The sequence below is a fragment of the Varroa destructor genome, unplaced genomic scaffold (genome assembly GCF_002443255.2).
Source record: "Varroa destructor unplaced genomic scaffold, Vdes_3.0 BEIS01000002.1, whole genome shotgun sequence".
Classification (NCBI taxonomy): domain Eukaryota; kingdom Metazoa; phylum Arthropoda; class Arachnida; order Mesostigmata; family Varroidae; genus Varroa; species Varroa destructor.
Window position 1 is genome coordinate 47,714,522 of NW_019211455.1, and position 23,957 is coordinate 47,738,478.

The 23,957-nt window shown below is 39.0% G+C and overlaps 2 protein-coding genes and 1 long non-coding RNA gene across 8 annotated transcripts; 1 reads left to right on the top strand and 2 right to left on the bottom strand.

Annotated features, from left to right (window-relative positions):
* Nucleotides 1-726: 726 nt before the first annotated feature.
* On the top strand, nt 727-9,117 carry LOC111245679 (nucleolar transcription factor 1-A-like). Of its 2 annotated transcripts, none has more exons than XM_022794336.2 (11): nt 727-1,149; nt 1,845-2,017; nt 2,146-2,286; nt 3,028-3,156; nt 3,676-3,793; nt 4,264-4,452; nt 5,093-5,221; nt 5,333-5,477; nt 6,561-6,720; nt 7,059-7,413; nt 7,812-9,117. In XM_022794336.2, the coding sequence occupies exons 2-11, from the start codon at nt 1,845-1,847 to the stop codon at nt 7,929-7,931; spliced, it is 1,659 nt and encodes a 552-aa protein (XP_022650071.1). In that variant the 5' UTR covers nt 727-1,149; the 3' UTR covers nt 7,932-9,117. The 2 variants fall into 2 exon arrangements, with proteins under 2 accessions (XP_022650071.1, XP_022650070.1); XM_022794335.2 differs by having other exon boundaries at nt 728-1,058.
* Nucleotides 1,302-5,439, bottom strand: LOC147757913 (uncharacterized). The gene is made up of 3 exons (XR_015319972.1): nt 5,301-5,439; nt 3,058-3,271; nt 1,302-2,292 (listed from the first exon to the last, which is right to left on the bottom strand). It is a non-coding gene; the product is annotated as an uncharacterized LOC147757913 (long non-coding RNA).
* A 3,955-nt stretch (nt 9,118-13,072) lies between the features above and the next one.
* Nucleotides 13,073-23,194, bottom strand: LOC111245678 (transcription factor RFX3-like). 5 transcript variants are annotated; one of them, XM_086978708.1, is made up of 4 exons: nt 23,177-23,194; nt 21,265-21,841; nt 17,612-18,030; nt 13,073-16,608 (listed from the first exon to the last, which is right to left on the bottom strand). In XM_086978708.1, exon 4 carries the CDS (start codon nt 16,603-16,605, stop codon nt 14,701-14,703), a length of 1,905 nt encoding a protein of 634 aa, XP_086834834.1. In that variant the 5' UTR covers nt 16,606-16,608; nt 17,612-18,030; nt 21,265-21,841; nt 23,177-23,194; the 3' UTR covers nt 13,073-14,700. The 5 variants fall into 5 exon arrangements, with proteins under 5 accessions (XP_086834834.1, XP_022650069.1, XP_022650066.1 ...); XM_022794334.2 differs by lacking the exon at nt 23,177-23,194 and adding an exon at nt 17,118-17,240 and having other exon boundaries at nt 21,265-23,122; XM_022794331.2 differs by lacking the exon at nt 23,177-23,194 and having other exon boundaries at nt 17,612-17,933; nt 21,265-23,121.
* Between the last annotated feature and the right edge of the window lie 763 nt (nt 23,195-23,957).

The following is a 23,957-nucleotide window of genomic DNA, read 5'->3' on the forward strand; positions in this document are numbered from 1 at the left end:
GATTTAGTTGATGTTTGTTTAATTTCAATGGTACAGACAGATGACTTATTTTTTTATAAATTTAAGGCCACAGCTTGTATCAAAAAAATAAAGCACCCCTTTGTGTTGTGTGTTCAGAAGAAGAATTTACCGTTCGATTTTGATAAATGTTTGAGTAAAGTAAATTCATATAAACACATGTAAAGAAGTCAGTTGCGATATGCACATCTAACCCTTTTATCGCGCAAGTAAAAGATACAGTTTGCACCAAAGGAAAGCACAAATATGGTACTAATATGCCGATTATTCTTTGTTGAGCCCTGTACCTCTATTTTAATGTCTTAAAGGTTTAATGCCTGACAGCAGACCGAGCCTCTGGAATATTTTCTTCGTACTGTGAAACTGAAGCTGTCGTAAGCGTGCACTAACAACAACGTTAGCTGAATTTACTGCCATGTTAAACACTGCGTCAGATGGTCGGCCCTTTTTAACACGAAACGAAGTGTCCTTACATCAGGTTTCGAGCCTACACTACCCCATCTTTTTTTTAGTTTAGTAAGCTAGCAGTGCATCATTACGAGGACCAAAAGAATACCTAGACGTACGAAGCGCAAACACGTCGCAAATCTCAGGCCTTTAAAGCTAGCAACAATCAAATGCATCCATTCGAACGCCGTCTGCGATTCCCGCGCAAGCCTTCAAAACAGTCGACAAAGCACGGAGCTTCTCACCTACAGCGACTCAATCATCTCGCTTGGTCGCCTCCTTTCTTATTGCAAACAACCGACCTAATGACAACAATAAGAATCAACATTATTATGTTGCCTGTTATTAGCATTACTATGCCAGTGAAAAAGGTTCGATTCTTCCTGTGCTCCAAGTAGGCGCAGACGCTCTCCAAAAAACAAAAGTCTGGTTTCCCGTCTTATTATTTAGGCGTTGTGATAGTTGTGGAGTGTGTCAACTTGAAAAAAGAAATACTCGGCAATTCCCCGCCATAAGGCAGGTTACAAAACAATATTAACAGTGTAGCTGTCGGCAATATTCTGTTCAAAGCCAATCGAACAACGGACAATTCTGTGAGTACCTATAACCAGTAGGAATTCACTTGCGTTTGGATCTACGAGCATATGCCATTAGTGCTTAAAGCGGGAACGGCCATTTAAAAAGGTTGCTAGTACCCTATGCAAATAAAATACACAATGTAATGGTTTTATACTTGGAATATTTTACGGTAACAACATGTGTTCAACAAGTATTTACGCTTTGAAGAAAATGGGCCAGCAGGTAACAGATAAGCTGATACATTAATGGAAACTGTATTGGGAACGCTGTTCAAACAAAGAAAGAATATAATAAGGTTTATTTTTTAATCATACTTGTCGTCAGATATTGTTTACATCATTGGCAGGCCATGAATCGGTGACCCTTGTTTTTTTTTCACTCAGAAGTGTCAGAGAAAACAGCGAAGGATAAAATAGTATGTAATCAGTTTGGTTAATTTTAACTGACAGCAGTAATTTTTGCTTATTTCCATGTTTAAAAACAGTTTTATACCAGAGGTGAAGAACACCAGAATCATCCGCGCTGATATATATATTTTCGGTATAGTATCAAAAACTTGCCCCCACTGGAAGGTTTAACCGAAGATACTCTAGAAAACTTAAGGAATATTATATGTATAAATTTTTATTATAAATATAATTAGCCTTTTGTCTCAACAAATATAAAACAATATGTAAAAATAATAGCAAAAAGGGCGTGCAGCAAATCCCAGCGGATGAGCCTATGGAGTCCACTAACGCCTGTTCTGCTTTTACAAAGCTAACATATTATTTGAACCTATTTATCTTACAATTTCTCAGATGGAGGACATGAGCTTTAGTTTCGATACGGCTCATGATGACAATTGTCCCACAAAGCGACAAAAGACAGTAACGCCTACACGAGCCAAGCGTGGCGGGCCCGTCGGTAGTCGACTAGTTATATACGACTGGCCTGTGGATGATCTCAAAACCCTCTGCAGACGTATGCAAGAGTTCGTATAGTTTATTTTGCTCTTTACTTGTTCTGGTAAAAGTTACCTAAGTATGCTAACATTAGTGAGCTCGGAATACCCACCACAGTTGTGAACGATGCAATAATCTGTCACAACTCAACTTTTAGGGCCAGCTTGCGGCTACAGCGTCTAGCAACAACCCCGTATGGTAAGGCTGAAGCTCGTCTGGACTGGAATGAGGTGGCTTTCAATGGACGAAGTAACGAGGAGTGCCGCATTAAATGGCAACAACTTTCAGCTAACGTGAGGTAAAGCTGCAAAACATTAATGAGTATTATTTAGGGGTATCGTTGTTCAATTACTTGAGGGGCGGCCTATCGCCGACCCCGATATCGGTATATCATTAATGTTTCAAAAGATTTAAAGCTACTTGTCTGACTTCTAAAGTTTGAATCCGATCGTAACAAAAATATTTGAGAATGACGAGCGCATAAATTAGGTAATGAAATTATTTGAAAATAAAAGCAAATCCCAGAAATTAGTTTTGCATACAAAAAAAACACAATCGAAATAAAATGCGTTAAAGGATTTTTAAAAGTAGGTAAGGTGTTGTTGCCTAATTAGTCTACGCGAATACGAAGCTCAGCAGTTTTTCAGTGTTAAAAAAAATCATACTTTTTAGCATAAACTTGGGTTTTTTCCAGGATTTTCGTCATAACTATTTCTCTTCAATTTGAGCCTACATATACAAATAAAACCATTTAATGTAGAAGTGCAATAGCTCTGTAAGGATTAATTACATGCATGTTTTAATTTGACCATAGGCAACATCTGATAGAGTCGTTTTACCCATGCTACTTAACGATATATTTAATGTCGTTATTTTTATAAAACAACCTTCAAATTAGCTATAACCTGTTAGATGTCGTCTAAAATGAACAAGGTCAAGAACAGTCCAAAGGACATTCCCGGCATGTATCCTACCATAATCCTATATATATATTACTTCTTTTATTCATCGTGCCTCATTTGTCCCGTTTCCTATACAGGAACTTTCGTACACTGTCAGAAATGCTTACGGACACGGAGCGGTGGCTGGAGTCGAATCCCCGTAAAGCGAAACAAGCCTTCACAGATCATCCGGACAAGCCAACAAAACCGGCTTCAATTTTTATACGGTTTGTTGATCATTTAAGTTAAGCCACCGTAGTCTGACAACGAAAAAATACGGCGCCATAGTGCAATGATTGGAGGCACCGCTATTTAAATGACATCACTGGTCATGATTGTGGTCTAAAAAAAAGATAGAGCATATATGTTAGTTGGTTACAAGCAAATCCGGCGGATTTTCGATTTTTGGATCATCAATTTGTATTACTGCTATGATAGGTAATATAATTATTGCATATTATTATTTTGTTCAAAGTATTTTTATTATTATTATTAGACTTTTTTTACACTGTGCGTTTTCTCTGCGTAAATTACGCATAATTATATAGCTATTAAAAAAAAAAGTAATGTATTATTTGGGTGTTTCGCACGACCTTTTTGAGCCAACATAGTATCACCTAATCCTTTTAAAATGTGTAATTAAATATCACTATGACGAATAGAAATTAATGTTAGCCACGGAAAATATACCAAAATCATATTAAAATACTAAAATTTACTAATCTTATGCATTATTTTTACTTCAGCTATATGACGACACAGATTCCTAAAATGAAACTTAAATATCCATCTATGGCACATAGAGACATTGTACGGAAAATCGGTGAAATGTACAAAACAGTACCACCAGCGAAAATTGAAGAGGTTCGTATTAGCAGAAAAGTTTGCTTCACTATGCATAGTAAAGTTAAACACTAAGGGCATCCTGTGACCGTGTACCTAAAACCGTCCCCGTAAACTCATAATGTTCCCGCATGATGCCGCGAGCAGTATAATAAGATACCTTTAGTATTATATTTTTCAAGGTATATTCAGATTAGTACTACTGTTACGGTGTTTTTTGTTGCTCTCACAATATGAAACTAAAATGACTAGATAGAAATTTTTTCGTTAAACAATAACCAATCTACTATCGAAAACTGACAGGAAATAGAATGCGTGATTAGGGGAACCATACCTCGACCAAGCCAAAACTGAATGACTTTTATTACAATCATGTCTCCTAGATTTTGCGACGCAGAAGGCGGTGGCTGAGGTGTGGGCACTTAATTTATCTAGCAGCGTTTCATCTTAGAGCTAATATCAATGTTTTTGTGACTTCTATTGATTTTCAGATGAAGGCTGAATATCAACGGGAAAGTGAAGACTATGTGGCCCGTTTGGAGAAATTCTACGCTGAGCACCCAGAAGCAGCTCCATATTCGCGGCCGGTAAACAGCAGTCTGGGTGGCAGCAGATCCGGTACCGGAACCGGGTTTATGCACTTCGTCGAAGAGAAAATCAAGGATCCGAAATTCGCTAATGTTGGTGTATTCTAGTTAATACGTTGCATTAATTTTGATGCGCGTTTTTCTGCATTGTTTGAGCAATTTGTTAAAAAGCGAACCGTGTAAATACATAGTGAAAAAAATACTTCGTCAAACCTACAGCGTTTTCCTACTGTTTTAAAAAAGGGTCATAAGGAAAGATAGCCATACTTTATAAATGCTAATAAGATAGGTTAAATATAGTTGCATTTTCAAGCTTGTGTAAAGATTCAGGTTAAAGCGTAAAAGTGTTACACAAGCAGTTAACTTTATCTGGTGACTCAGTCTTATTAAGACACACGTATACTTCAAACACGTCATGAGAAGCATATGACAGTGATTCCATATGTTGAAAATACAATGAATCAGCAGATAACTTTTAATGCAACTTTATCGTTTACACAATTCTGTCATTATAGGTACAAAAACAACATTTATATTAATAAGCGATCAAAAATGTATTATCTTATAGAAATGAACAGCTCGATAAAATTTTACTAGTAGCATTGTATATCACAATTGGGCAGTAAAGGTGCTTTAGGTGACAATCAGAGGTCGATGTAGTTTTAGACTGCACTAAGAGTAGTACTAGACTGTGCAATCGTCCGAGACAATATAACCAAATGATTTGTTACAGGCGACCAAAGACGAATTACGAGAAAAATGGGCAAAGCTGAAAGATAGGAAAAAAATTTTGTACATCGAAGCTGCTCTCGACGCTCACCGGCTACAAGAAAGTCAAAATTCAACTCTCATGCCAAAAACGGTAAAATGGGTCTTGCTTAGATCAACAGAACGATGCGATAATAACAATGTCAGCGTCATTATAAACATTACCTACTTACATCTTCCCTAACGATGTTACGTGCTATTTCAGACATGTGATGTGTTAAGTAAAGATGAACGCGAACTCTACGACCGCTTCCTGGGCAAACCAACACGACCACCCCCAACGGGTTTTGCACTCTTTAAGTCTATCGCCTCGGTTGAGCTGAAAGGTCTCAACACCGCCGAACGAAACAGTGAGTCTATTGGCCCTTTATATTAATGGTTTGCTGTGGCCCTGTTAGAGTTCCGAACTTATAGTTTCGCTAAACGGCAGCAAATCATAGTACATGATTTTTTTCCAATCGCATTAAACACATAGCATCACCTTTTCTGGCGTCAGTGTGAGCTTTGCCACAGATAGTGGTTTTATTTGCACATTACTGTCGCACATAGTCCGCTGATCGGTTCACCAGCAGTCTTAGAAAGAACTTGACTTCATTCTTTCTCTAAAGGTTCGGAGATGTAAATATATGGTCGACTGACACCCAAACATCGAGCTTTTTTAATAGTTTGTAGGTTTAAGGATTTGTTTAGTGGTGGATATTCAGTGTCATGATTAATCACGTATCGGTCTTGCTCGACTTTGACAATAATTTCGTTTACCTTTTTCATAGTTTGTCGACTAGCACAAGAAGCATCCCTTACATCGAAATTTCACAGTTTTGAACTGTTTCTTTCCATAACACATTTTGATCATAACCAGCACGCTTTTTTATGGACCTGGGCACCATTTGTGACCAGACTGTAATAAAATTTTTGAAATACAGCATTTTTGCAAAAATTTCACTAAACTTGAAGACGCTCTATTTTAAGTTTCAGTAAAGGCATTTCAACAATCTTAGCATATATACTACCAAGTCTTAGCTTCCAAATGACGTCAAATGACAAGACTCATATTACCTGTGATATGTGGTCCCTAAGGCTTCTAGCGAGAAGAACGGTCAATACTTTTTTGAAAACCTATATATATGTATATAGACATAGTCACCTCAAAAATAGCCCCAATTTTTGGTGTATAGGCTTAATCTGACGAGAAAATACCAAAACGAAAGTGACACATCTGAAAAAACCCTTTTCATGGTAAAAAATATAATTTTTCTATTGACCCCACTATGCAATTTGGGAGCAGGTAACCATTTTAAGCAAGATCCAGATGAAAAATGACTTAGCTTTTGATGTTCTTCAGAATACCTAAAAAAGCACTCGGTTCTGATAAAATAATAATTTAACGGCTATGACTAAAGTAAACTTTACGTTTTCCTAAACACGCTTTGCAGAGGAGTATCACAATCGGTGGTCGATGATGTCGCGAGCCGAACAGAATAAATTTAATAATGAGATCAAGCTAATGAAACAGGCATTTGACAATGACATGGCTGAATACCTAAAAAAACTCAAGCATCGGGAGCAACTTCTTATCGAAAACGGCCCCGGAAGGTACATTACCGAATTGCACGTTGATTGTCTGAACTAAAAGATCTTTGTATAAAAATTAGTGTACAGTAAATGTTTTTTTACCTTTCTAATCCTATGGATAACTAAATAGAGTTTTAAAAAAATCTATTATTTAGGACATTAAGACTGTTTCAAAAAGTAAATTCTCATTTTTGTTTGTCAAATTGGTGATTAGCTTTTTGGTCGTTACATTCATATGCGATGCCATTTACTCATTGGCCTTTGTGAGGTACAAATTAATCAAAAGCAGAATCAGCACTGAGAATGGATCTGGTCGCTCGAATGCTAACTTTAGAAAACGACCATTCCAATTGTTTCAGTTGTCTTTGGATGCCAGAAGCACAGAGGAATGGACAAGTAGAACTCGATACCCCAAAATCACAATCGACATTAGGATCGGGGACGTCGTCCACGAAGGAGTCGCCTACAAAACAAAATTTGCCCTTAAAAAGAAAGGAAGCAGCCTTTGATGAGAGTGAGGGGGATGCTGAAAGCGCTTTGGCCCCATCTAAATCTAAACAAAAGTCTAACCCAAGAACTTCAACGTCTCCTATCAAGATAGCTTCACCAGAAAAGATCACCCAAGCCTCGACAAAGATCACGGCTTTAAAGTGCTATCAGGAGAGTGAATTAGCAAATTGGCGCGAGATCAACCCCGGCTTATCAGATAAAAAAGTATGTCGATTACGATTATGAACAACGCTGCTTTATTTGTGAAAAAACCAAGGCAACAGTTAAAAATGACACCGATGTCGAAGATCATATCATTATTGCTAGTTTATGGTTATCTTATCTATCTTCACATTTTTATGATCAGACAAGTCTTGCCAAGTCCAAAGTCGTGTAGTATTAAATTCAATGACGTATTATTCAAAAAGATAATTACATAAGACTAGTAGCTCGTCCAGTTTTTCCATATATCTTATCTTGGAAAGATACGGTCTGCTGCGAAAAAGTCCTGACTAAAATAATATGTATGTTATCATTATCCTCTATACAAAGCTAGACTAAATGTATCATTATGAAATTATTTGAATATGTCATATTAAAATCTATTCCACTTACACTTTCAGCTGCTAAGATCGATCACGGCCGCCTTTGAGGAGTTGTCCGACAAAAAGAAGGCTAAATGGGCTCGAAAAGCAGAGAAGATGTCACAGAAAATGATCACCACTGACGATCAAACCGAATGAAATTATCAGTTAGATATTTAAAGTCTAGACAGTAAATGTGGTCTTTGAAAGACTATGTTGTTTTTTGCTTCAAAAAAAAATGCAGAAAAATAGGCCACGATCATCCGCAGGGGAGGTCAAGATCCCCCCTCTCTAGATGTTTGCAAGCAATGCAGTCGTTGTGTTGCTACTACTTGTAAGTAGGCTTATGAATTGGCATAGGTACGTTTTCGTCAGTGTTAGTTAATTGACTAATTAAATCTACTATACATTTACCTGTATATGAGTGAATGAGTACGTAAGTTCAAAAAGACCGTACGTAAAAAATCTGAATGAAAAGATGCTTGAAACCAGCGTGTGCGACTGTTGTATATGCGATACGAAACCCATACTTGTCCCACACCTCCATAGATTAAACATTGATTTCATGTTTAGCCTTGCCATATTATGTGACCTATTTATACGAAAAAAATCCACTCAACAGTGCATCACCCATTATACCGCATCAAGGCTAGTTTTTTAGTATTGCTGATCGTATTCATTGCTCAGTTGCAGTAATCTATTCACCAGTGGTGTCAGATTCGTTCAGAGTTAAAAGTTAAGTGAATTTGGTGATATAATTTTTGTTCTATCAAGAGTAACTGACGGGTGCTGTCCTATTTGCTTTCTGAATATGGTATTTGCCTGAACAAGCTTTAGGCGCTCACTGAGCATGGGTCGCTTATCTACATCGTGGTAGATTGGTACCTTAAAGCTGAAATTATAGGACACACGATTAAGAGTACTTGACTAATCCATCTATGTATTTTTTTTTCATAGAATACTCAATTCGTATATGGCTTGGGTTTATCTAGGGTAATGAAATGGATTGACACTACCTGCTTGTCAGGACTCATTAGTTTTTGGTATTGAGGTTGAGTATAACGTAAATGTCGGAAATTTCCATTTTGGTTACGGCAAAATCGACATTTATTTTTTATTAAATAGGACAAGATACTTTCGAAATATTTGATAGAATAATGATTTTTTGTGTTTACGATGGAATAGGTATTTGATTGAAATTCGCAAATGTTAGAGATTATGTAACGTGTGTTCTTCTTAGATCCATAAATATCTAGCTATGCGATTTGAAAATCTGTATACAACAAGCAATCAATGAAGAAACAAGTGATTAAAAAAATAAATTGAACTGTATTATACAAACCGAGTGAAGTTCCGTCATCAATGTAATGAATACTACCACCGAACATCGATACAAAAAGACTACCGTGGATTAGCATCTATTCCAAGCAGGCTGTCGATGTTTATTTAACTAATTTCATTCATCGATGTTACACCCAACCCAAAGTATGCGCTAACAGCCTGCAGAGCTCGACTTCGAAATAGCCGATACAAGCTCAAAAATTTTATTTCACATATTTATAAAGAATGATAATAAAATAGTTTTTGTTTATGTAAATTTAATAATAGCGATATTGCTACGGCAGACAGGTCAGCGCAGCTGTCGTGAAATTTGAACGACAGCTTAACAATGGAATCAAATCTTGTAAAAAGCTGAGGTAACGCAGTGGATGTATTTATCCGTTAAACTTAAGAACACAAGGTGATCTAGATTTAGACCCGGGCGTAGGCAGATTTCGTTTTGCCCTGCCAGAAGCCAGCAAGTACTAGTACTGCTTAATAGCTCAAGTACCAGACGCAAAACACAACAGAAGAAGAACTTACGTTGGGGGCTTTCCATCGTTCTGCGCAGATAATATCGTCTGCCACCTCGGCGGTCTGTTTGAATATCTGCCCTTTCTCTCCAAGCAAACAAACAAGTACAAAATGTCGGTAGTGATAACCTTCATATTATTTTTGCATCAAGAAAGGAAATTATCTTTTTTATATAGTCTAGTACTAGTCTAGTCTAATTTAATGGTAACGTTCTAACCTACGAGTTTTACAGGACACATATTGTATGCTAGATGCCTGGAGTATGCCTGTAGTGCTTGAAAACCAACCATTCGGCTCCACTGGCTACAGGCTATTTCGGACGTAACAATCGAAACCCTTAATTTAATGGATACTGGCTATGAATTACTCGTTGTATTAACAAACCCCATTTTTTATTAAAATGAAAAAATTTCTTAGATTTTCTAGGAAATCGTTTATTAATTTTTTTTTGGAAAAACGTTTCTTGTTTTCTTCACAAAAATATGTTTTGTTGAAAAACAATTAAAATTTTTGAAATTTTTAGAAAAGCACTTCTTATCTTTTATAGAAAAAAGCTTTTTACATTTTTTAAAGCTTTTTAGAACTAAATGTTATTCGAAAAAGCGCTTTTTAAAAGGTGACGACGGGCAGGAAGGCAAACATTATGCTTGTGACCGTTATCTAACAAATTAGGGTAATTAATTAAATTATTAATCAATTAAGGTAAGAGCTCAGGGTTAAGCTATACTGATAGGAAGACCCGATGTAATGTAGAAAAAACTTCTATTGCATTTTTAGTTTTGCTAAAATATAGAGCAAGAGGTCCTAGTACTTAGTGTTAACGACTGCTTATTTCCATTTGTACTACTACTTAAAGAATGTGACTAAAAAGCACGATATATTTCTATGGTGTTTAGCTACCTAAACTACGATAACTGCGGCGATTATTTTTTAGGCACACTCCAGACATTATTAGGAAGCTAGTCAATTGTAATATTGAACAAGGTCCTATATAGTTTAGATATATTATGATAGTGTTCACTTCATCTTTTCGTCGAGTAATTCAACTTGACCGATTAACAATATTGGTTCCTCATAGCAAAGAATCGAGGTGCAGGATATTATTGTGTTAAAAAAAAGTATTAATAAATTAGCTTTGCACCAAGTGCACACGCCTTAGTCACCGAAACCTCCGTTGTTACATTCGAAGCAATCCGTTCAATGCTCGTATAGCGATCACTTTCTTAGTTTTCAAAACAATCATTAAGTTTAATCATAGGAATACATTATAAACCTCACTTCACGATAAATTTGCTTGATTGGTTAGATCTTTTTCTTCTCAAGCGTTCCTTGACCTCTAAAAGAGAAATAATCACCAGATGCTATATCTGGAAAATATGGAGGCTGTTGCAGGTTTTTGCGCTCTCATCCGTACGAACCGCGGCAAACAGTGCCTTGGAAAATACGAGTACAAGTTTGGCTACACTGAAATTTATCTTATGAATAGCGTGTATGCTCGAGAGTATGACATTACTACCCTAGCTATGATATCCCCCTTACATTACAGCATATAGGTAACGAATTTACGTGCTAATTTTATGGATACATTCTAACTATTTACATATCTATATATAATCTAGCCTAAGTTCAAGCCTAGGCATAAACACCTTTCATTTCATGCTCGGAAGAGCTAGATATCTTGTAAAATGCGTAACGGCTGTGCCTCATGTAAAGCTCGAGACATCGAGCCTAGCGACGAATCATCGCTAAACCGTCTGCAGCGAAGCGTCCTGTTGATACATTTTTGTTGATACCTTTTAGGTCTTTCCAAAATCTGAAATTCCAGTATATCTCTAAACAGAAGATGCGGTTTGAGAAGGACAAGACCGGTAAATATTAGCTCTTAATCCGTGTTTTTTGTCTAACAAAAAACTAATTTGCATATTATTATTACATCTACATTGATTTGTGTTCTATATTTATATTATCATAATTGCATACGGTACAGTAAACATGGTTCGGTTATTTTTTAGACACATACTGTCAATAAAATAATTTGCCGTTCAATTTGTGGGATAGCCAATTGAAAAAATCTCAATGATCCATGAAAATGCCTTCGGTTTTGTTATCTTATTCCGATGCTAAACAGTGTTTAGTACGGCTGGTAGACACGAAACGAAGTGTCTTTACTATATTACTATTATAGCATATCGAATGAACTAAACATAAAAAGGACGTACATTCGACGCACGATTAAGACAAATGCCTCTTGAACGGCAAAATAAACCACTTTTTTGTCCGACTTATAGCGAACTTACTTGTTTACTGTATTCTTCTGTCTTACTCGACTCCAAACCTAATTGTACATTTCCGTATACGAATTTTAGAACTGTTCCTAAAAGCTATAATAACGCACTATCACAAAACTAAGTCATATATCTAATATTTGAAGAATGACACCTAATATTTTCTTTTTCTAAATTATGTGAATATCCGTTTTTTATCCTTATATTTTCTCTGCTGTATGCTTTTCGTCCTAAGAAGGCACGTTCGAACAACCCTGTGTGTCAAACTACTCGGTCCTGATGCACCACCTTATGCAGACAAATTTTGCACTACTTTATTAGTCTCAATACTCCAGATGGAGTCAGAGCATTGATTTTATCTTTCATTAGTATTCTATTTACAGAGTGTAAAAACCTTATTAACTTTTTGCCTACTCGTAGCTCACGGGTTTAGTATAGGCGCATAAGATTTTTCGTTTTTATTTTTCATGACGCCCGATTGTACAGTATATACCGTAAATGATGTTTGTAAAATTATTTATAATATAATTATATTATATAATTTGTGTCTACAAGACCTGGATTTACCTAGCAGCATCAACGACTATAAAAAGCCGACCTGTGCTTATGTCGTATATATATGTATATATTGTGTCTACCATCTAGAGTTACATAAAGAGTTTCAACTAGCACCAAAAAAATGATCAGAATAATAATTAAATGATGTTTACCATTTCGTTAATTAGACTTAACTGCTTATGGCGAATCAAAGGAAATCATGATTCGACGTAACAGAAATTAGATGAACAGGATAACAATACTCCTTGATCCTACACTTACAAATTTTTCCTTATGCTTTTGTTATGGCTTTTCTTATTCCATGGAACGCGATTTTTGAACTTGAATACGTAAAGAAATCCAAAAATTGATACTGCTAATAAATTTTCTCAAATGTTTTCCACCGACTAAGCGTATTTTTAGCACCACCCAAGCTAACGAGAATTGGAGTATTATATACACTTATTGATAAAGACAGCTTCGTAATGCAATAGCTATGTAAACAAACAAACGCATTCAAGATTTTAAACTGTGTAAATTATCGAATCACGCGAATTCGAAGCAATTTCTAAATACAAAATTTCATTAAATTAGTTAGATAAACTTATCACTAGAAGGCTGCCATTATACATATTTTCCTCCCTCAAAGTCCTTTATTTAAACTAAAATAAAAATAAAACTGCTTCTATTTATGCACGTATGTCAATGTATAATATAATCTTCTACAACGTTCGTTTTCCCCCTTGTTTTTTGTTATCTTCATTTTTTTAGATTACACGTTCTTGGCCTCTTTTTTGCTTGTTTACACCTAGTTTGAAGGGCGATTAAACATCATGGGTAATTCAACAATAACTCAAAAGGAAATGATCACAAAATACGGTGCAGAGCTTTTTATAACAGATAACAAAATAATGGTGCGTTTACTTTCATTCCTATTTGGGGCATATTACATGCTAAGATAAAATGATACGATTGGCGATTTTACATGTCAGTTTTCCTGACATGTTTGCTGCCTGTCGTTTTAATAAAATGCGGTTGCCCTCGTTGCTGTCGTATGCCACCTCTGGTTATTGGCACAACATTTCGCAGGTTAATTTTATAAGACACGAAAATAATAAAGGCCCTTATGCACCGATTGAGTCTTTCATTCGGTACGAAGCTGATGCACTGCTGTTGTCACCATGCTCCGCATTTTTATATTTCAGCCAGTTATATTAACAGTAATACTACTTTATCGTTCTAAATTTCTTGGCGGGCTTATCTTCTACCACTTTTTAGCGAACTCTGCACTCTCCCTTCCTTTGAGATCGTTAGAGGCGATGGCCTTCACGTAACTGTCTTTGTTATTTATTAGAATACTTTTGGGTAATCATTTCGCTCCGTTCTGTCGATAAGCACAAGTTAGGACATGTACGGCAAGAACTGAGTAAAATAAATGTAGTTTTTTTAACCTTTTGCTTTTAACCGATGTAGTATTTTTAAATATTCATATCATTCAGAATATCATTATGCTCCCTAATATATGGACCTGAAAATGATACAGATCAAATATTTTGCTTCCGATTTGGAGAGGTAAGGTTGTTACGAACATAGTTGCTATAAATTTCAGATGGACAGTTTTTTTTTAGCACAAACCTAAAAATTCTCTAAAGAATAAGCCTTTTTTAGTTTTTTGATTCACCGGTAAGCGATCCAAAAAGTGAAAGAGCCTCTGGACGCAGAGCGAAGCTAAAGATCACAAAAAAATAAAAATGTGCAAACTCATCCGCTATATACTGCCTCTTGTAGAAACAATTACACGTTAAGCACAATTTTTAGTTAACGTAAGGATATGAGAACCCGACATGTAACTTCAACGAAAATCCATAGCGTGCTTGCCAAAAGCTTATGGAGTAGAAATAATTCCCAGCTGTGATCATGCTCACTTCTGCCCTAAGTTTTATTTAACCATCCTACAATCGTCAAAACAGTTGGCATTAATCCCTTAAAACACTTGATGGGTTTGGGTTTGTTAATCTTACAAATACTTACTACACGACAGTAAAGTTCTTTTGCACTTTCCCCGCTTAACCTTTCTTCGCCTTCTCAATTATATACAAACCATTATGTAGGAATTTTCTACTCATCAGCTATGGCTTTATAGCTAACGCACTAATCTTCGTTATTTCCTGTATTTTGACTCATTGGTTTCAACGTTTTAGTTGTTTTTAAAATTGGAGATCAGTTGTATAACAGTCTGTTCGTATACATTTTCAGCTCTGTCCATCTTTGCCGACTTCGCAACCATCTGGTAAGACTACCTCATATTGGGTAGGGTCGTACATACTGAGGTCACCCTGAGTGAGGTCTTCATTTAATGAGATTGGCGCTTTCTCCAATGCCTGAGCCACTTTTTGTTCGATAAGGTAGAACATATACTCATCAAATAGCAACCGAATTAGATGGAACGAGCCAAACGACGATGCAGAACGTAACGTCAAATCGCGGATGACCATCGACGAATAGAAGGACCAAGTTAGAAGGAATTTCCGTGAGGACTTGACAATGTCGATAGAGTTCTCGAGAACACGGTCGACAGCCTGCTCAAGCCATTGAGCCCATTCAGTTAGTCCTGCTTGGCTCTCAAGCTGTCGCTTGAAATCCTGCTCGAAGTGTTTGACTAGGGTAGGATCACATTCGCAAACCCAGGACGCTTGCTCTTGGACGTTGCGGAAGTCAATTTTGTTCAGGTCGGAGAGCATCTGCTGGATCTGAAATGCGTTTTGTAGCACCGCACGAGCTGCCTGCGCTAAATGATTTAGGGATGTGTACCGGCGTAGCGTCTGCGCGAACGAGTTGGCGATGGACAATTTGATCTTTTTAGCGTCTTCGGGACAGCCCTGCATAGCGAAATTTAGCCACTGTTCCGTATTTTTGGCGAAATTTCGAATTGCTTGGGTCAAAGCCCCAGGTACAGGCCGAAGCACGTCTGGTATAAGAACATGCACGAGGTTCTGGTAGAATTGTGTGTCCGTTGTCCGTAGAAAGGACAGCACACTAGGTGAGGTAAGAACTCGATGCAAATGCTCTTTCTTCTTTTCTTCTTCAGCGTTCGCTGGATTTGTATAAAAGAAATGCTGCCAAAGGCAGGATACTTTTTGGAATTGCAGGTTGACAACAAGGTCGAGCAACGCCTCACAGTATTCACGGTAGTTTAAAGTGAAATTGTACGCTTCCTTCTCGTCCATAAACTCGCCTTCGCCAGACATCAAAACCATCATTAGCTGTGAGGGCAACGCTTGTGAGGGGTCTCCCAAGAAGCTTTTGCTTCCTTGCAAACTAATCTCGGCGAGATTGGCATCGGTCACTTCTTCAACCTTAGGTTTCACTTCTGGTGAATTAGCGGGCGTACCGTCCGCGGTCCGTTTGACCGCTGTCGACTTTGACTTAGTTAGCACTGGTGGTGGCGGTGGGTTTGAATCCGAGTCCTCATTAAGAAGTGCCGCTAACGGCGATGTAGGCTTTACGCGAATGCCGTAATAGTGGTACTTGGAGTTACCCCTCGTTCCTAAGCGTCTCGTTCTTAGGCCAAGAAACACGCTTCGAATTAGTTTGCCAAAACTAGCCGCGTTCACCGGATCGAGATTGTTCTCGGCGCAGTGCCTCAGGTAGTGGTTGTACAGGGTCGACCTCGGCAAACTGACTCCCTCAGCTGTTTCATAGTTGTCAATAAGCCATTGCACGTGGATGATGTCCATATCACGAATCGACGCCGTTTGCGCTCCCTCGACAGGGCTTCCCTCTTCGACCAAAGTACGTCCATCGATAACTGTCGCTTCGGCTGGTGTCCCGAACGCCACGGGTTGACCTTCAGCTGTAGTTGCATAGAATGTCGTCCCTCCTGTCGTCGCGAACACGGTGTCCGCCGCGCCTCCGGCCGCAGCGGGGTTGCTCGTGCAGTAAACAAAGGCTTGAGTAGCTGTCGCTGGCACAGCGCCACTAGCAGACGCCGTAAACTGACCAGCCTGCTGGGCCGAAGTTGTTGTCGTGAGGAAGTACGTGGAGTTGCCTTGCTCGTCGGTAGTGATTTGAACCGTTGGCGTGGCCCCCGTAGGGGCATCCGCCTCGGCCATTGGCGGGACACCCCCACCAGTACCTGCGGCCACCCCATTCATCATTTTCTGAAAGAAAGCCAGAGACAAGGCAAGGCACAACAGAAAATAAAAAATTACTCTTCGCGAATAAATCAGACAGATAGGAAGGTTGGTCTATTTCTGTTGAGAAATGTTTGATCTCATGATGGTGCAGTGTTAACGTGTTTGCTTCTACTAGAGCTAGGGACAATTAGCTAAGAGTAATTTAGATCGAAACCGGAATGTAGACACACAGCGCTTTTTTATGCTAGAAGGGATCGCCAACCTTCTGAAGCGATGATAAGTTAGGGTAGCTGCTTCAAACACAAAATTCCCTGAGTGTCTTGCGGTCCATTAACAGAAGATAGATCTGTATACACAAACATATTTATTGATTGTGTATGGCTAATTTTGTAGACTCGAAACAATGCCAACTTTTTGCAGTAAATACTGACAGTAAAAAAATTTAGCTGAATGGCTTGTTTTGGTAAAATATTTTTAGGTCAAATGTGATTCATTACAAAAATGGCGATAGATTTATAAAACAGAGGGCTAACATTTCTCCTAACAGTGCATCTAACGTAGCACAGTTCTGGTTGGTAGGTGCCAATCCACTTCTATTTTTGCAACGATCTTTTGCCCATTCGGTTGTTATTAATCTGCATACATTTCGGGATCAGCTGAAAGGAGTCAATTATAATAAGCTTATATTTATTTGAAGGAAAGTAGTGCTAGTATGACACAAGCGAGTACATCTAGCAGGGCAGCTATGAAGTGTATGTATCTGTGAGGTTAGAGTAATGCAAGGAATTTCTTCAATATCCCATAGAATTACCCATAAATATAACAAATATACCTACGCATATAGAAAATGTGTGGGGAATATGAAAAGAAACTCCCTATAAAACGTCATGTCTTCATATTTTGCTAAATATATGCGTCACATAAGTTAATTAAGAGCTCTGTTAACAAAAGGATGCGGCCGAACTGTGTATACCATATGAATCAATGAGTAATCTTTCAATTTTAGTCAGTTGCCTTCCAGTCCTACCTTTCTACAAGGCCCGGTTTCTCATTGAACTGCGTACTGTGTCATGGCAATATGCATTTCAACCGATATGAAAGGCATAGGGGACACGTTATTCCTGCTGGTAGTTTAAATTGTTCGCCGCGATTCCTGTATGCTCCTCGTTTTCGGATGCAACCCGTCCTTTCTGAATTGATCGCTGCTGCTGAAGTGGTCGGTCCTTCTGAGTTTCATCTCCGAGCAACACTCATAGCAGCATAGCCTGATATCCTTGTCGCGACTCCTGGCAACCTGAGCTACCCTTCTATGCGACGCCGTAAGCAGGCATGTACAGTGAATGTTCCCCCTTTTGACCACATAGAAAATAGAACAGCGTAGAGGACCGGATCTCGCCATTTTAGCGCGAAAGTATATTCAGAGGTATACACAGCAATGGATCCCGTCTATAATATTGAAACGAACGAACGAACGCACGCAGGGATAAACGAGATTGTACAGTTGGTACTGATTTAAATTATGATGCGCGGGCTAACGACGATCTGTAGCCAAGGCGATCGCTTTGTCAAGTTATAAAAGAATAATGGTAGCAATAATAATAATGTCTAGGTTTAACAATGAAATAACACCAATATTACGTGTTCTAGCTCAACATTTGAACGTTGCACAAATTACGAGTTCTACATTTCACCCGTAACTAAATGCAGTAACTTTGCGTTATCAAAGATTTCACATCATCAAAGGCTTTTATTTTGAAGTTGAATTCGTTACTCTCTTTGTTGGCAGTCTTCCGCAACCTTTCATCTGTCTATCAGATGGTACTCATCAACTCTAGCCCGACAGATAACGGCTTCATGCTCGGTAACTGTCCCCATTTGCATCAAAATCCCTCTACATACAACTCCAGCTCTGAAACCCCTTATGCGCACGCGTTCAGCCAGATTAAGAGACAACGGGAAATCGTTTTTCGCTGCTGGCACAAACAATGTTCTGTTGGCGCGCTCAAAAACAAGCGTCCGCCAAAAGGTTAGGCGTGAATGCTAAGCCGATCCGTTGAAGTTAGCAATTTTGGGGCCAGAGGTGCGTCCGTGGTTCGTGGGAGGTGAGGGAGTTTGGGATTTCAGCGCGCAGATGTTATTCACCAAGCGGAACAGGGGGGTTCACACGCAGGGACACAATTGGTACTGTCACAACGGACGTTTCTGTGAGGTTGTTATTAGATGGTGAAAAAAGGGTCGTAGGATTGTTATCAACGGATCGGGTGAACGAATTCAGCGAGCTTGTACAGCAGACCACGCCATCAAGATGTATCAGGATAATGATGGCGCACGAAAGTGGTTAGATATTCTTTTATAAGTGCTTTTGTTATGGTTGACTATGCGATGTACCCTGCCGCTTCTTCATTAGATACTCGATTATTCACATATTCACTAGGATAACTGTATGTGACAGTAATTGGTTCCTAGTTATCGCAGAGTGGTACCCTTTCGCTGCCTGATATGTTTTGGTGTGACTGATATATTGAGCTTTATACCAGCAGACGATATTTCCACAAATGTTTACTGAAATAATTCACAAATGAATCAACTGTATTACTTTCAGGGACGCTCTAAACAACCGTCCCAACGTTTTTAACGTTCCGGTATTATGATATCGGTTCATAGCTCCAAGGACTGATCGACGGCTTTTATCTGAGACGTCCAGAGAAACACCGATGCCGTAATATTTTCTTTAAGACCCATACGATAAATAAAAAATAAATTCGCCCGAAAGCGTATTTTGGAAAAGGGCTTTTAGGGAGTGCCAATCAAAAAGCGACAGGTGAATGTGTACAAGAAACGGTTAAACCCTCTTTTCTAACGGTAGGAGTCACAAGAGATAATTTTTGTCTTAACAACGGGGTTCTGTCTCTTGGACATTTTAAATTCCAAGGAGTTAATAATGTGCGTTTAGAACAATAGCACTTCACGCCACATGAAATATAAAACCATGACAACCGTTTAAGAACAGGTACTTATTGAATACGTATTACACGAAAATGGTAACACCTGTAAATAATTTCCAGATTATTCCCGTTTAACATCAGGGTGTACTCTTTCACAGAAGAGTCAGAGAACATCTATTATAATCGTCTCAAATTAGACTCTTCTCAAACTTAGTGTCCTTTCCTCGATACCCTTCTAACAGTGACGCTTCCCAGTGAATTGGAAGTGTTATAAGAACGCTGACGACTACCAGGCGTACCTGTTATTTTTTGAGCAGGCATGTAATGGTATCTGCTCAAGCATTATGTGATATATATGCAATCGATAAATGTTTAAACGTGGCCCTTCGCTAAGCTTTGGGTAATGCTTGTAACCTGTGAATGGAGCTATATTACATCATATTGACTGATGACTAAGAGATCTTAGTATATGAAAATATGCTTTGCCTTTATCTAATTATATTACTTCGTACGAATGATAATGCATATGAAATGTGTCTTAACAGAATCGGTAATTTATGAAATATATTAAACTTATTTTGTAAGTTGCGCTGTTAACTGACTTAAAGTTAAGACTGAGTCCTTTACTATGGGTTCGCAACTCTGCCCATAGTGTTGCGCTTTAATGAGATAAATTAATTTAGATCTGCTGCACGTTCGACTAATACTACTGTAAACAAATGTTAATAACAAGTCCGTACTAGTAATGCATCATTCGCGCGATTACTTTAAGGTACTTGTTTTTTGCTGCAACTAATAATAATAATGGTATAATCAAAATAGTCAATCGTAACTGACAGCCACAAATATTTGCTCAAAATGAGTAATTAACAGAACCATAAACCACAAAAGAGTGATTTAGCAGAAACATTCCTTCAAAAGATTACCACATATTTTTTTTGGGCATCATTTATAATATAACATTCTGCATACGTAAGTTCGATGGGGTCGTGAATATCGTGAGTGACGTCCATTTCCTTACAAGTCTCGGAATATACAAGTAGGTAACGTTTTCAGCTCACTTGATGATGCACGTAAAGCGTTCGCCTACTAAACTCAGGAACATGTGAGGTGGCCCAGAATCGAGACCAGGCGAGTATATATTTTGCTTTTAGATAGGACGATCCGGCAGCCGTGTAAAGCAAAGCCTAACAGATGTAAAACTCAAGTATTTGTTGAATAAACCTTTCAGAGCACAGGATTCATGCTAAGTCCCAGGCTATCCGGAATTGCCGAGCTTCAGTGTACAGCTTCTCCACATAAAATCAATATAGCAATAAAGTTTGTTGGTCGTATAGACAAATTACCAGTGTATCCATATTTCGTATAGATGGCACGCACCACACACGTGAGCCGAAAATTTTGTCTTCGCGCTTGAATTTACTGTAGTTTGTCCGTAATCTGCCACTTAAATATATATTCACGCACTCTCATAGTGGTTCGTTATTGCAGAACTTTGCGCTTCACGCTAATGTTGAAACGAATTTGGCTCAGCTCGCGCCCCTCGTCCTGCTCTTGCTGTTAAAACGTTTTCCAATGAAAGAGATCTATTGCACTAAAACCAGCATTAGCTATGCTTAGCAAGAGAGCCTTATAGTATGCGTGTGTCATGATTCCCATATAATAATATTAAGAAGCATCCTTCTGCCTATATGGTACCAAGTGCTGCATCCCTTCACACCGCAGCAAAACTTACCAAGGTAACAGTTTCCAAGGACGGTTCCTGCTGTCGAGGCCTACTAATCGGAGTAACCTGCTTATTATGTCAGTGTTTATACCGGCGTAGTTGTTGATGTCGATGCCGGCGGTGATGATGATGGTGATAGTAGTGATGATAGTGATGATTATGATGATGATGATTGTGATGATGGTGATGACGAGAGTTAGAATAGTCACAACCAGTACGATGTTGGACGGTAATGATGGTGATGATGATGGCGTTGGTGTCACTTCTGTGTTTCCTGTACTACTCTTCGTTGCTGTTGTTTCTGTGGCAGCTGAGGCGTTCGTTGTCTGCGGCCACAATAACGACCCTTTGCCCTGCGACGTTGTTAGGCATGGACGACTAATGGTGATGGTTTTATGGTAGTCTAGGAGACCGGCAATGATGCACCGAGGCCAGCAGAATGCACCATGGAATGAATGTCAGGCTAGCCGACGGGCGCTAGCAGGCGACGAGTACGCCGATGTGATAACCGCACCAGCACTTGCACTGCGCACTTAGCCGATGATCGCTCCGTCAACAAGATGTGCTTCGAAAAGGGGATCCGACACTAGATATTGGCAAAAATCGAAAACAGCGCTCGACAAAACACAACCACTGAACTACAACGTATTCGTACATGGAGTAGTTGTTCTTTGAAAAACACGATAGATACACTGTACACTCTGATAGGTACGTTCAAATTTGATTTGAAGACAGACTCTAATGGGAAATGCAGCCGGTCATCAAGACAACTATCATCACGATAGAGATATCAAAACGAGATCGATCGCCACTACTGTCATCCATACCGTGCTAATAAAAATACCATCAACGACTGCTAGTAAACTTTTTTATCCTTCAGCGACAGCCTATGCATTGCTTAACATATAAAGAGATTCAGTTGAGAGAACAGTCGGGCAGTGAATGCTTCTGGCGTGCCTTCATTAGAATAGACAGTGAAGCCTATGGTACCTCTAGATGATGTACCATTCCATCCTAGACCCAAAATCCAATCGAGAGCGAACTGCTCTTTCTGGCGCTTTCCTACGCCAGCGTTTTACCGGCTACGCACATTCTAGTAGCCTCTATGCAGTACGGCTAATCGTCACCAGGCACGAGTCAAGCAGCGAAACGACTTCAGGCAGGGGGCAGGCTGTGGCTAGATTTTCTGCTGGCAGGACTGCCGCACCGCTCACTGTCCTGATATTTTCTTATTGTGCCAATCCAGAACACTCTCTCCCTAGACAGGACAGGCCTCCCCTATGCTGAAACTACTGAAGCTTCTATTATTCTCGCGCCTGCTACTGCTGCTACTAGTACCTTAATCATATCAACGACCACAAGCAACGCACAGCGACGACTCATAAGAACAACACATGTACAAAACACAACAACAACAACAACAACAATAGTTACTACAGCAGCAGCAGCACAATGCGCCTCACACAGTCCGTAGCGACGGGAACTAGGGAGCAACGGTGATATCAACGCTAGCCGGAGCTAACAGCAACGGGAAGGACTTCTCCCAGCGCTCGGTAGTGATCCAGCCTACAACAGCGAACAGCGGCTCAGAGCTACAGATCGGTCAGCGGCAAGTAACGAGCTTGGTAGGCCGAAAAGACGGTTGCTAGGGCAACCAGACCAAAACAAAAGCCGAGAGGAGCACCCTCTCTTACACGGGGCGACTCGCGTTCTGTGAACTGGTCGCATGGGCGACTGCAACGGGATGGGCTGCACTGTTTTAGAAAGGGTGTATCGAGCTTGGCAATAAAAGGGAAGCGCTTTTCCAAGGGGAAAATTTATTGACTACGGATCAAGGAGAAGTAGCGAACAAAAGAAGAGCATTGAAAACGAAGAGATTCTGGTAAAAACCTTAAAATCGTTCGCAAAGGATGTGACGTACTCCGTATTTGATTGTTGGTTAGTTTTTCCGCTGACAACTGTAGAATGCTACTCTTACAGACGGTAAAATTATAAGAATAATAATAATAACAACAATAACAGAAGAGACTGGAGCAGTATATAGCAAAACTGGAAGCGTCTGCTTCATAGTGTGGCGGGCAACAATGCGTTTGATGTTATGGGCGGAGAGGGCTAGAGTAGTACATTAGAAAACGAGCCTATAAGTACTCGATACGTTTTGGCAGTAGAGCAATAGAATCACATATTTATAATTTGTAAATTCTATTGTAATATGTAAATATTTCTAAATTGGTTGATCACTCGGTATGTCCATTCAAGAGAACAAAATGGCCCAGAAATGTCCAGTCATTGTGACAGCCCCTCTTTTTGGCATTTATCACTCAGTCAGCAGAACGACAGAAGCTCTCGAGCTGAGTATGTGATAGTCACACATCTCTACTACTACTACTACTATTATTGCCGTTTTAATAATTGGACGCACACATTAGCAACGCCTTTTGCAGGCGATGCAGTAGCTATATATATATATATATATATAACTAGAAAGAAAAAATAATTTTGTTCTATGAAGTATTGCGTAGAAAAGTCAACAATAGCTCGGTAGACCGAAAAAAAAAAGTTCGACCGAGAAACATCCGTAAAGTCACTTTCGTAGACTTTGAGCAAATTATTCAGCACACAGGACGTTTTAAGGGTCCCACAAAGCAAATCGCAATATTGACCGAAGATGGTACTCTATCAAATTAAGTCTTTGGAAGTAT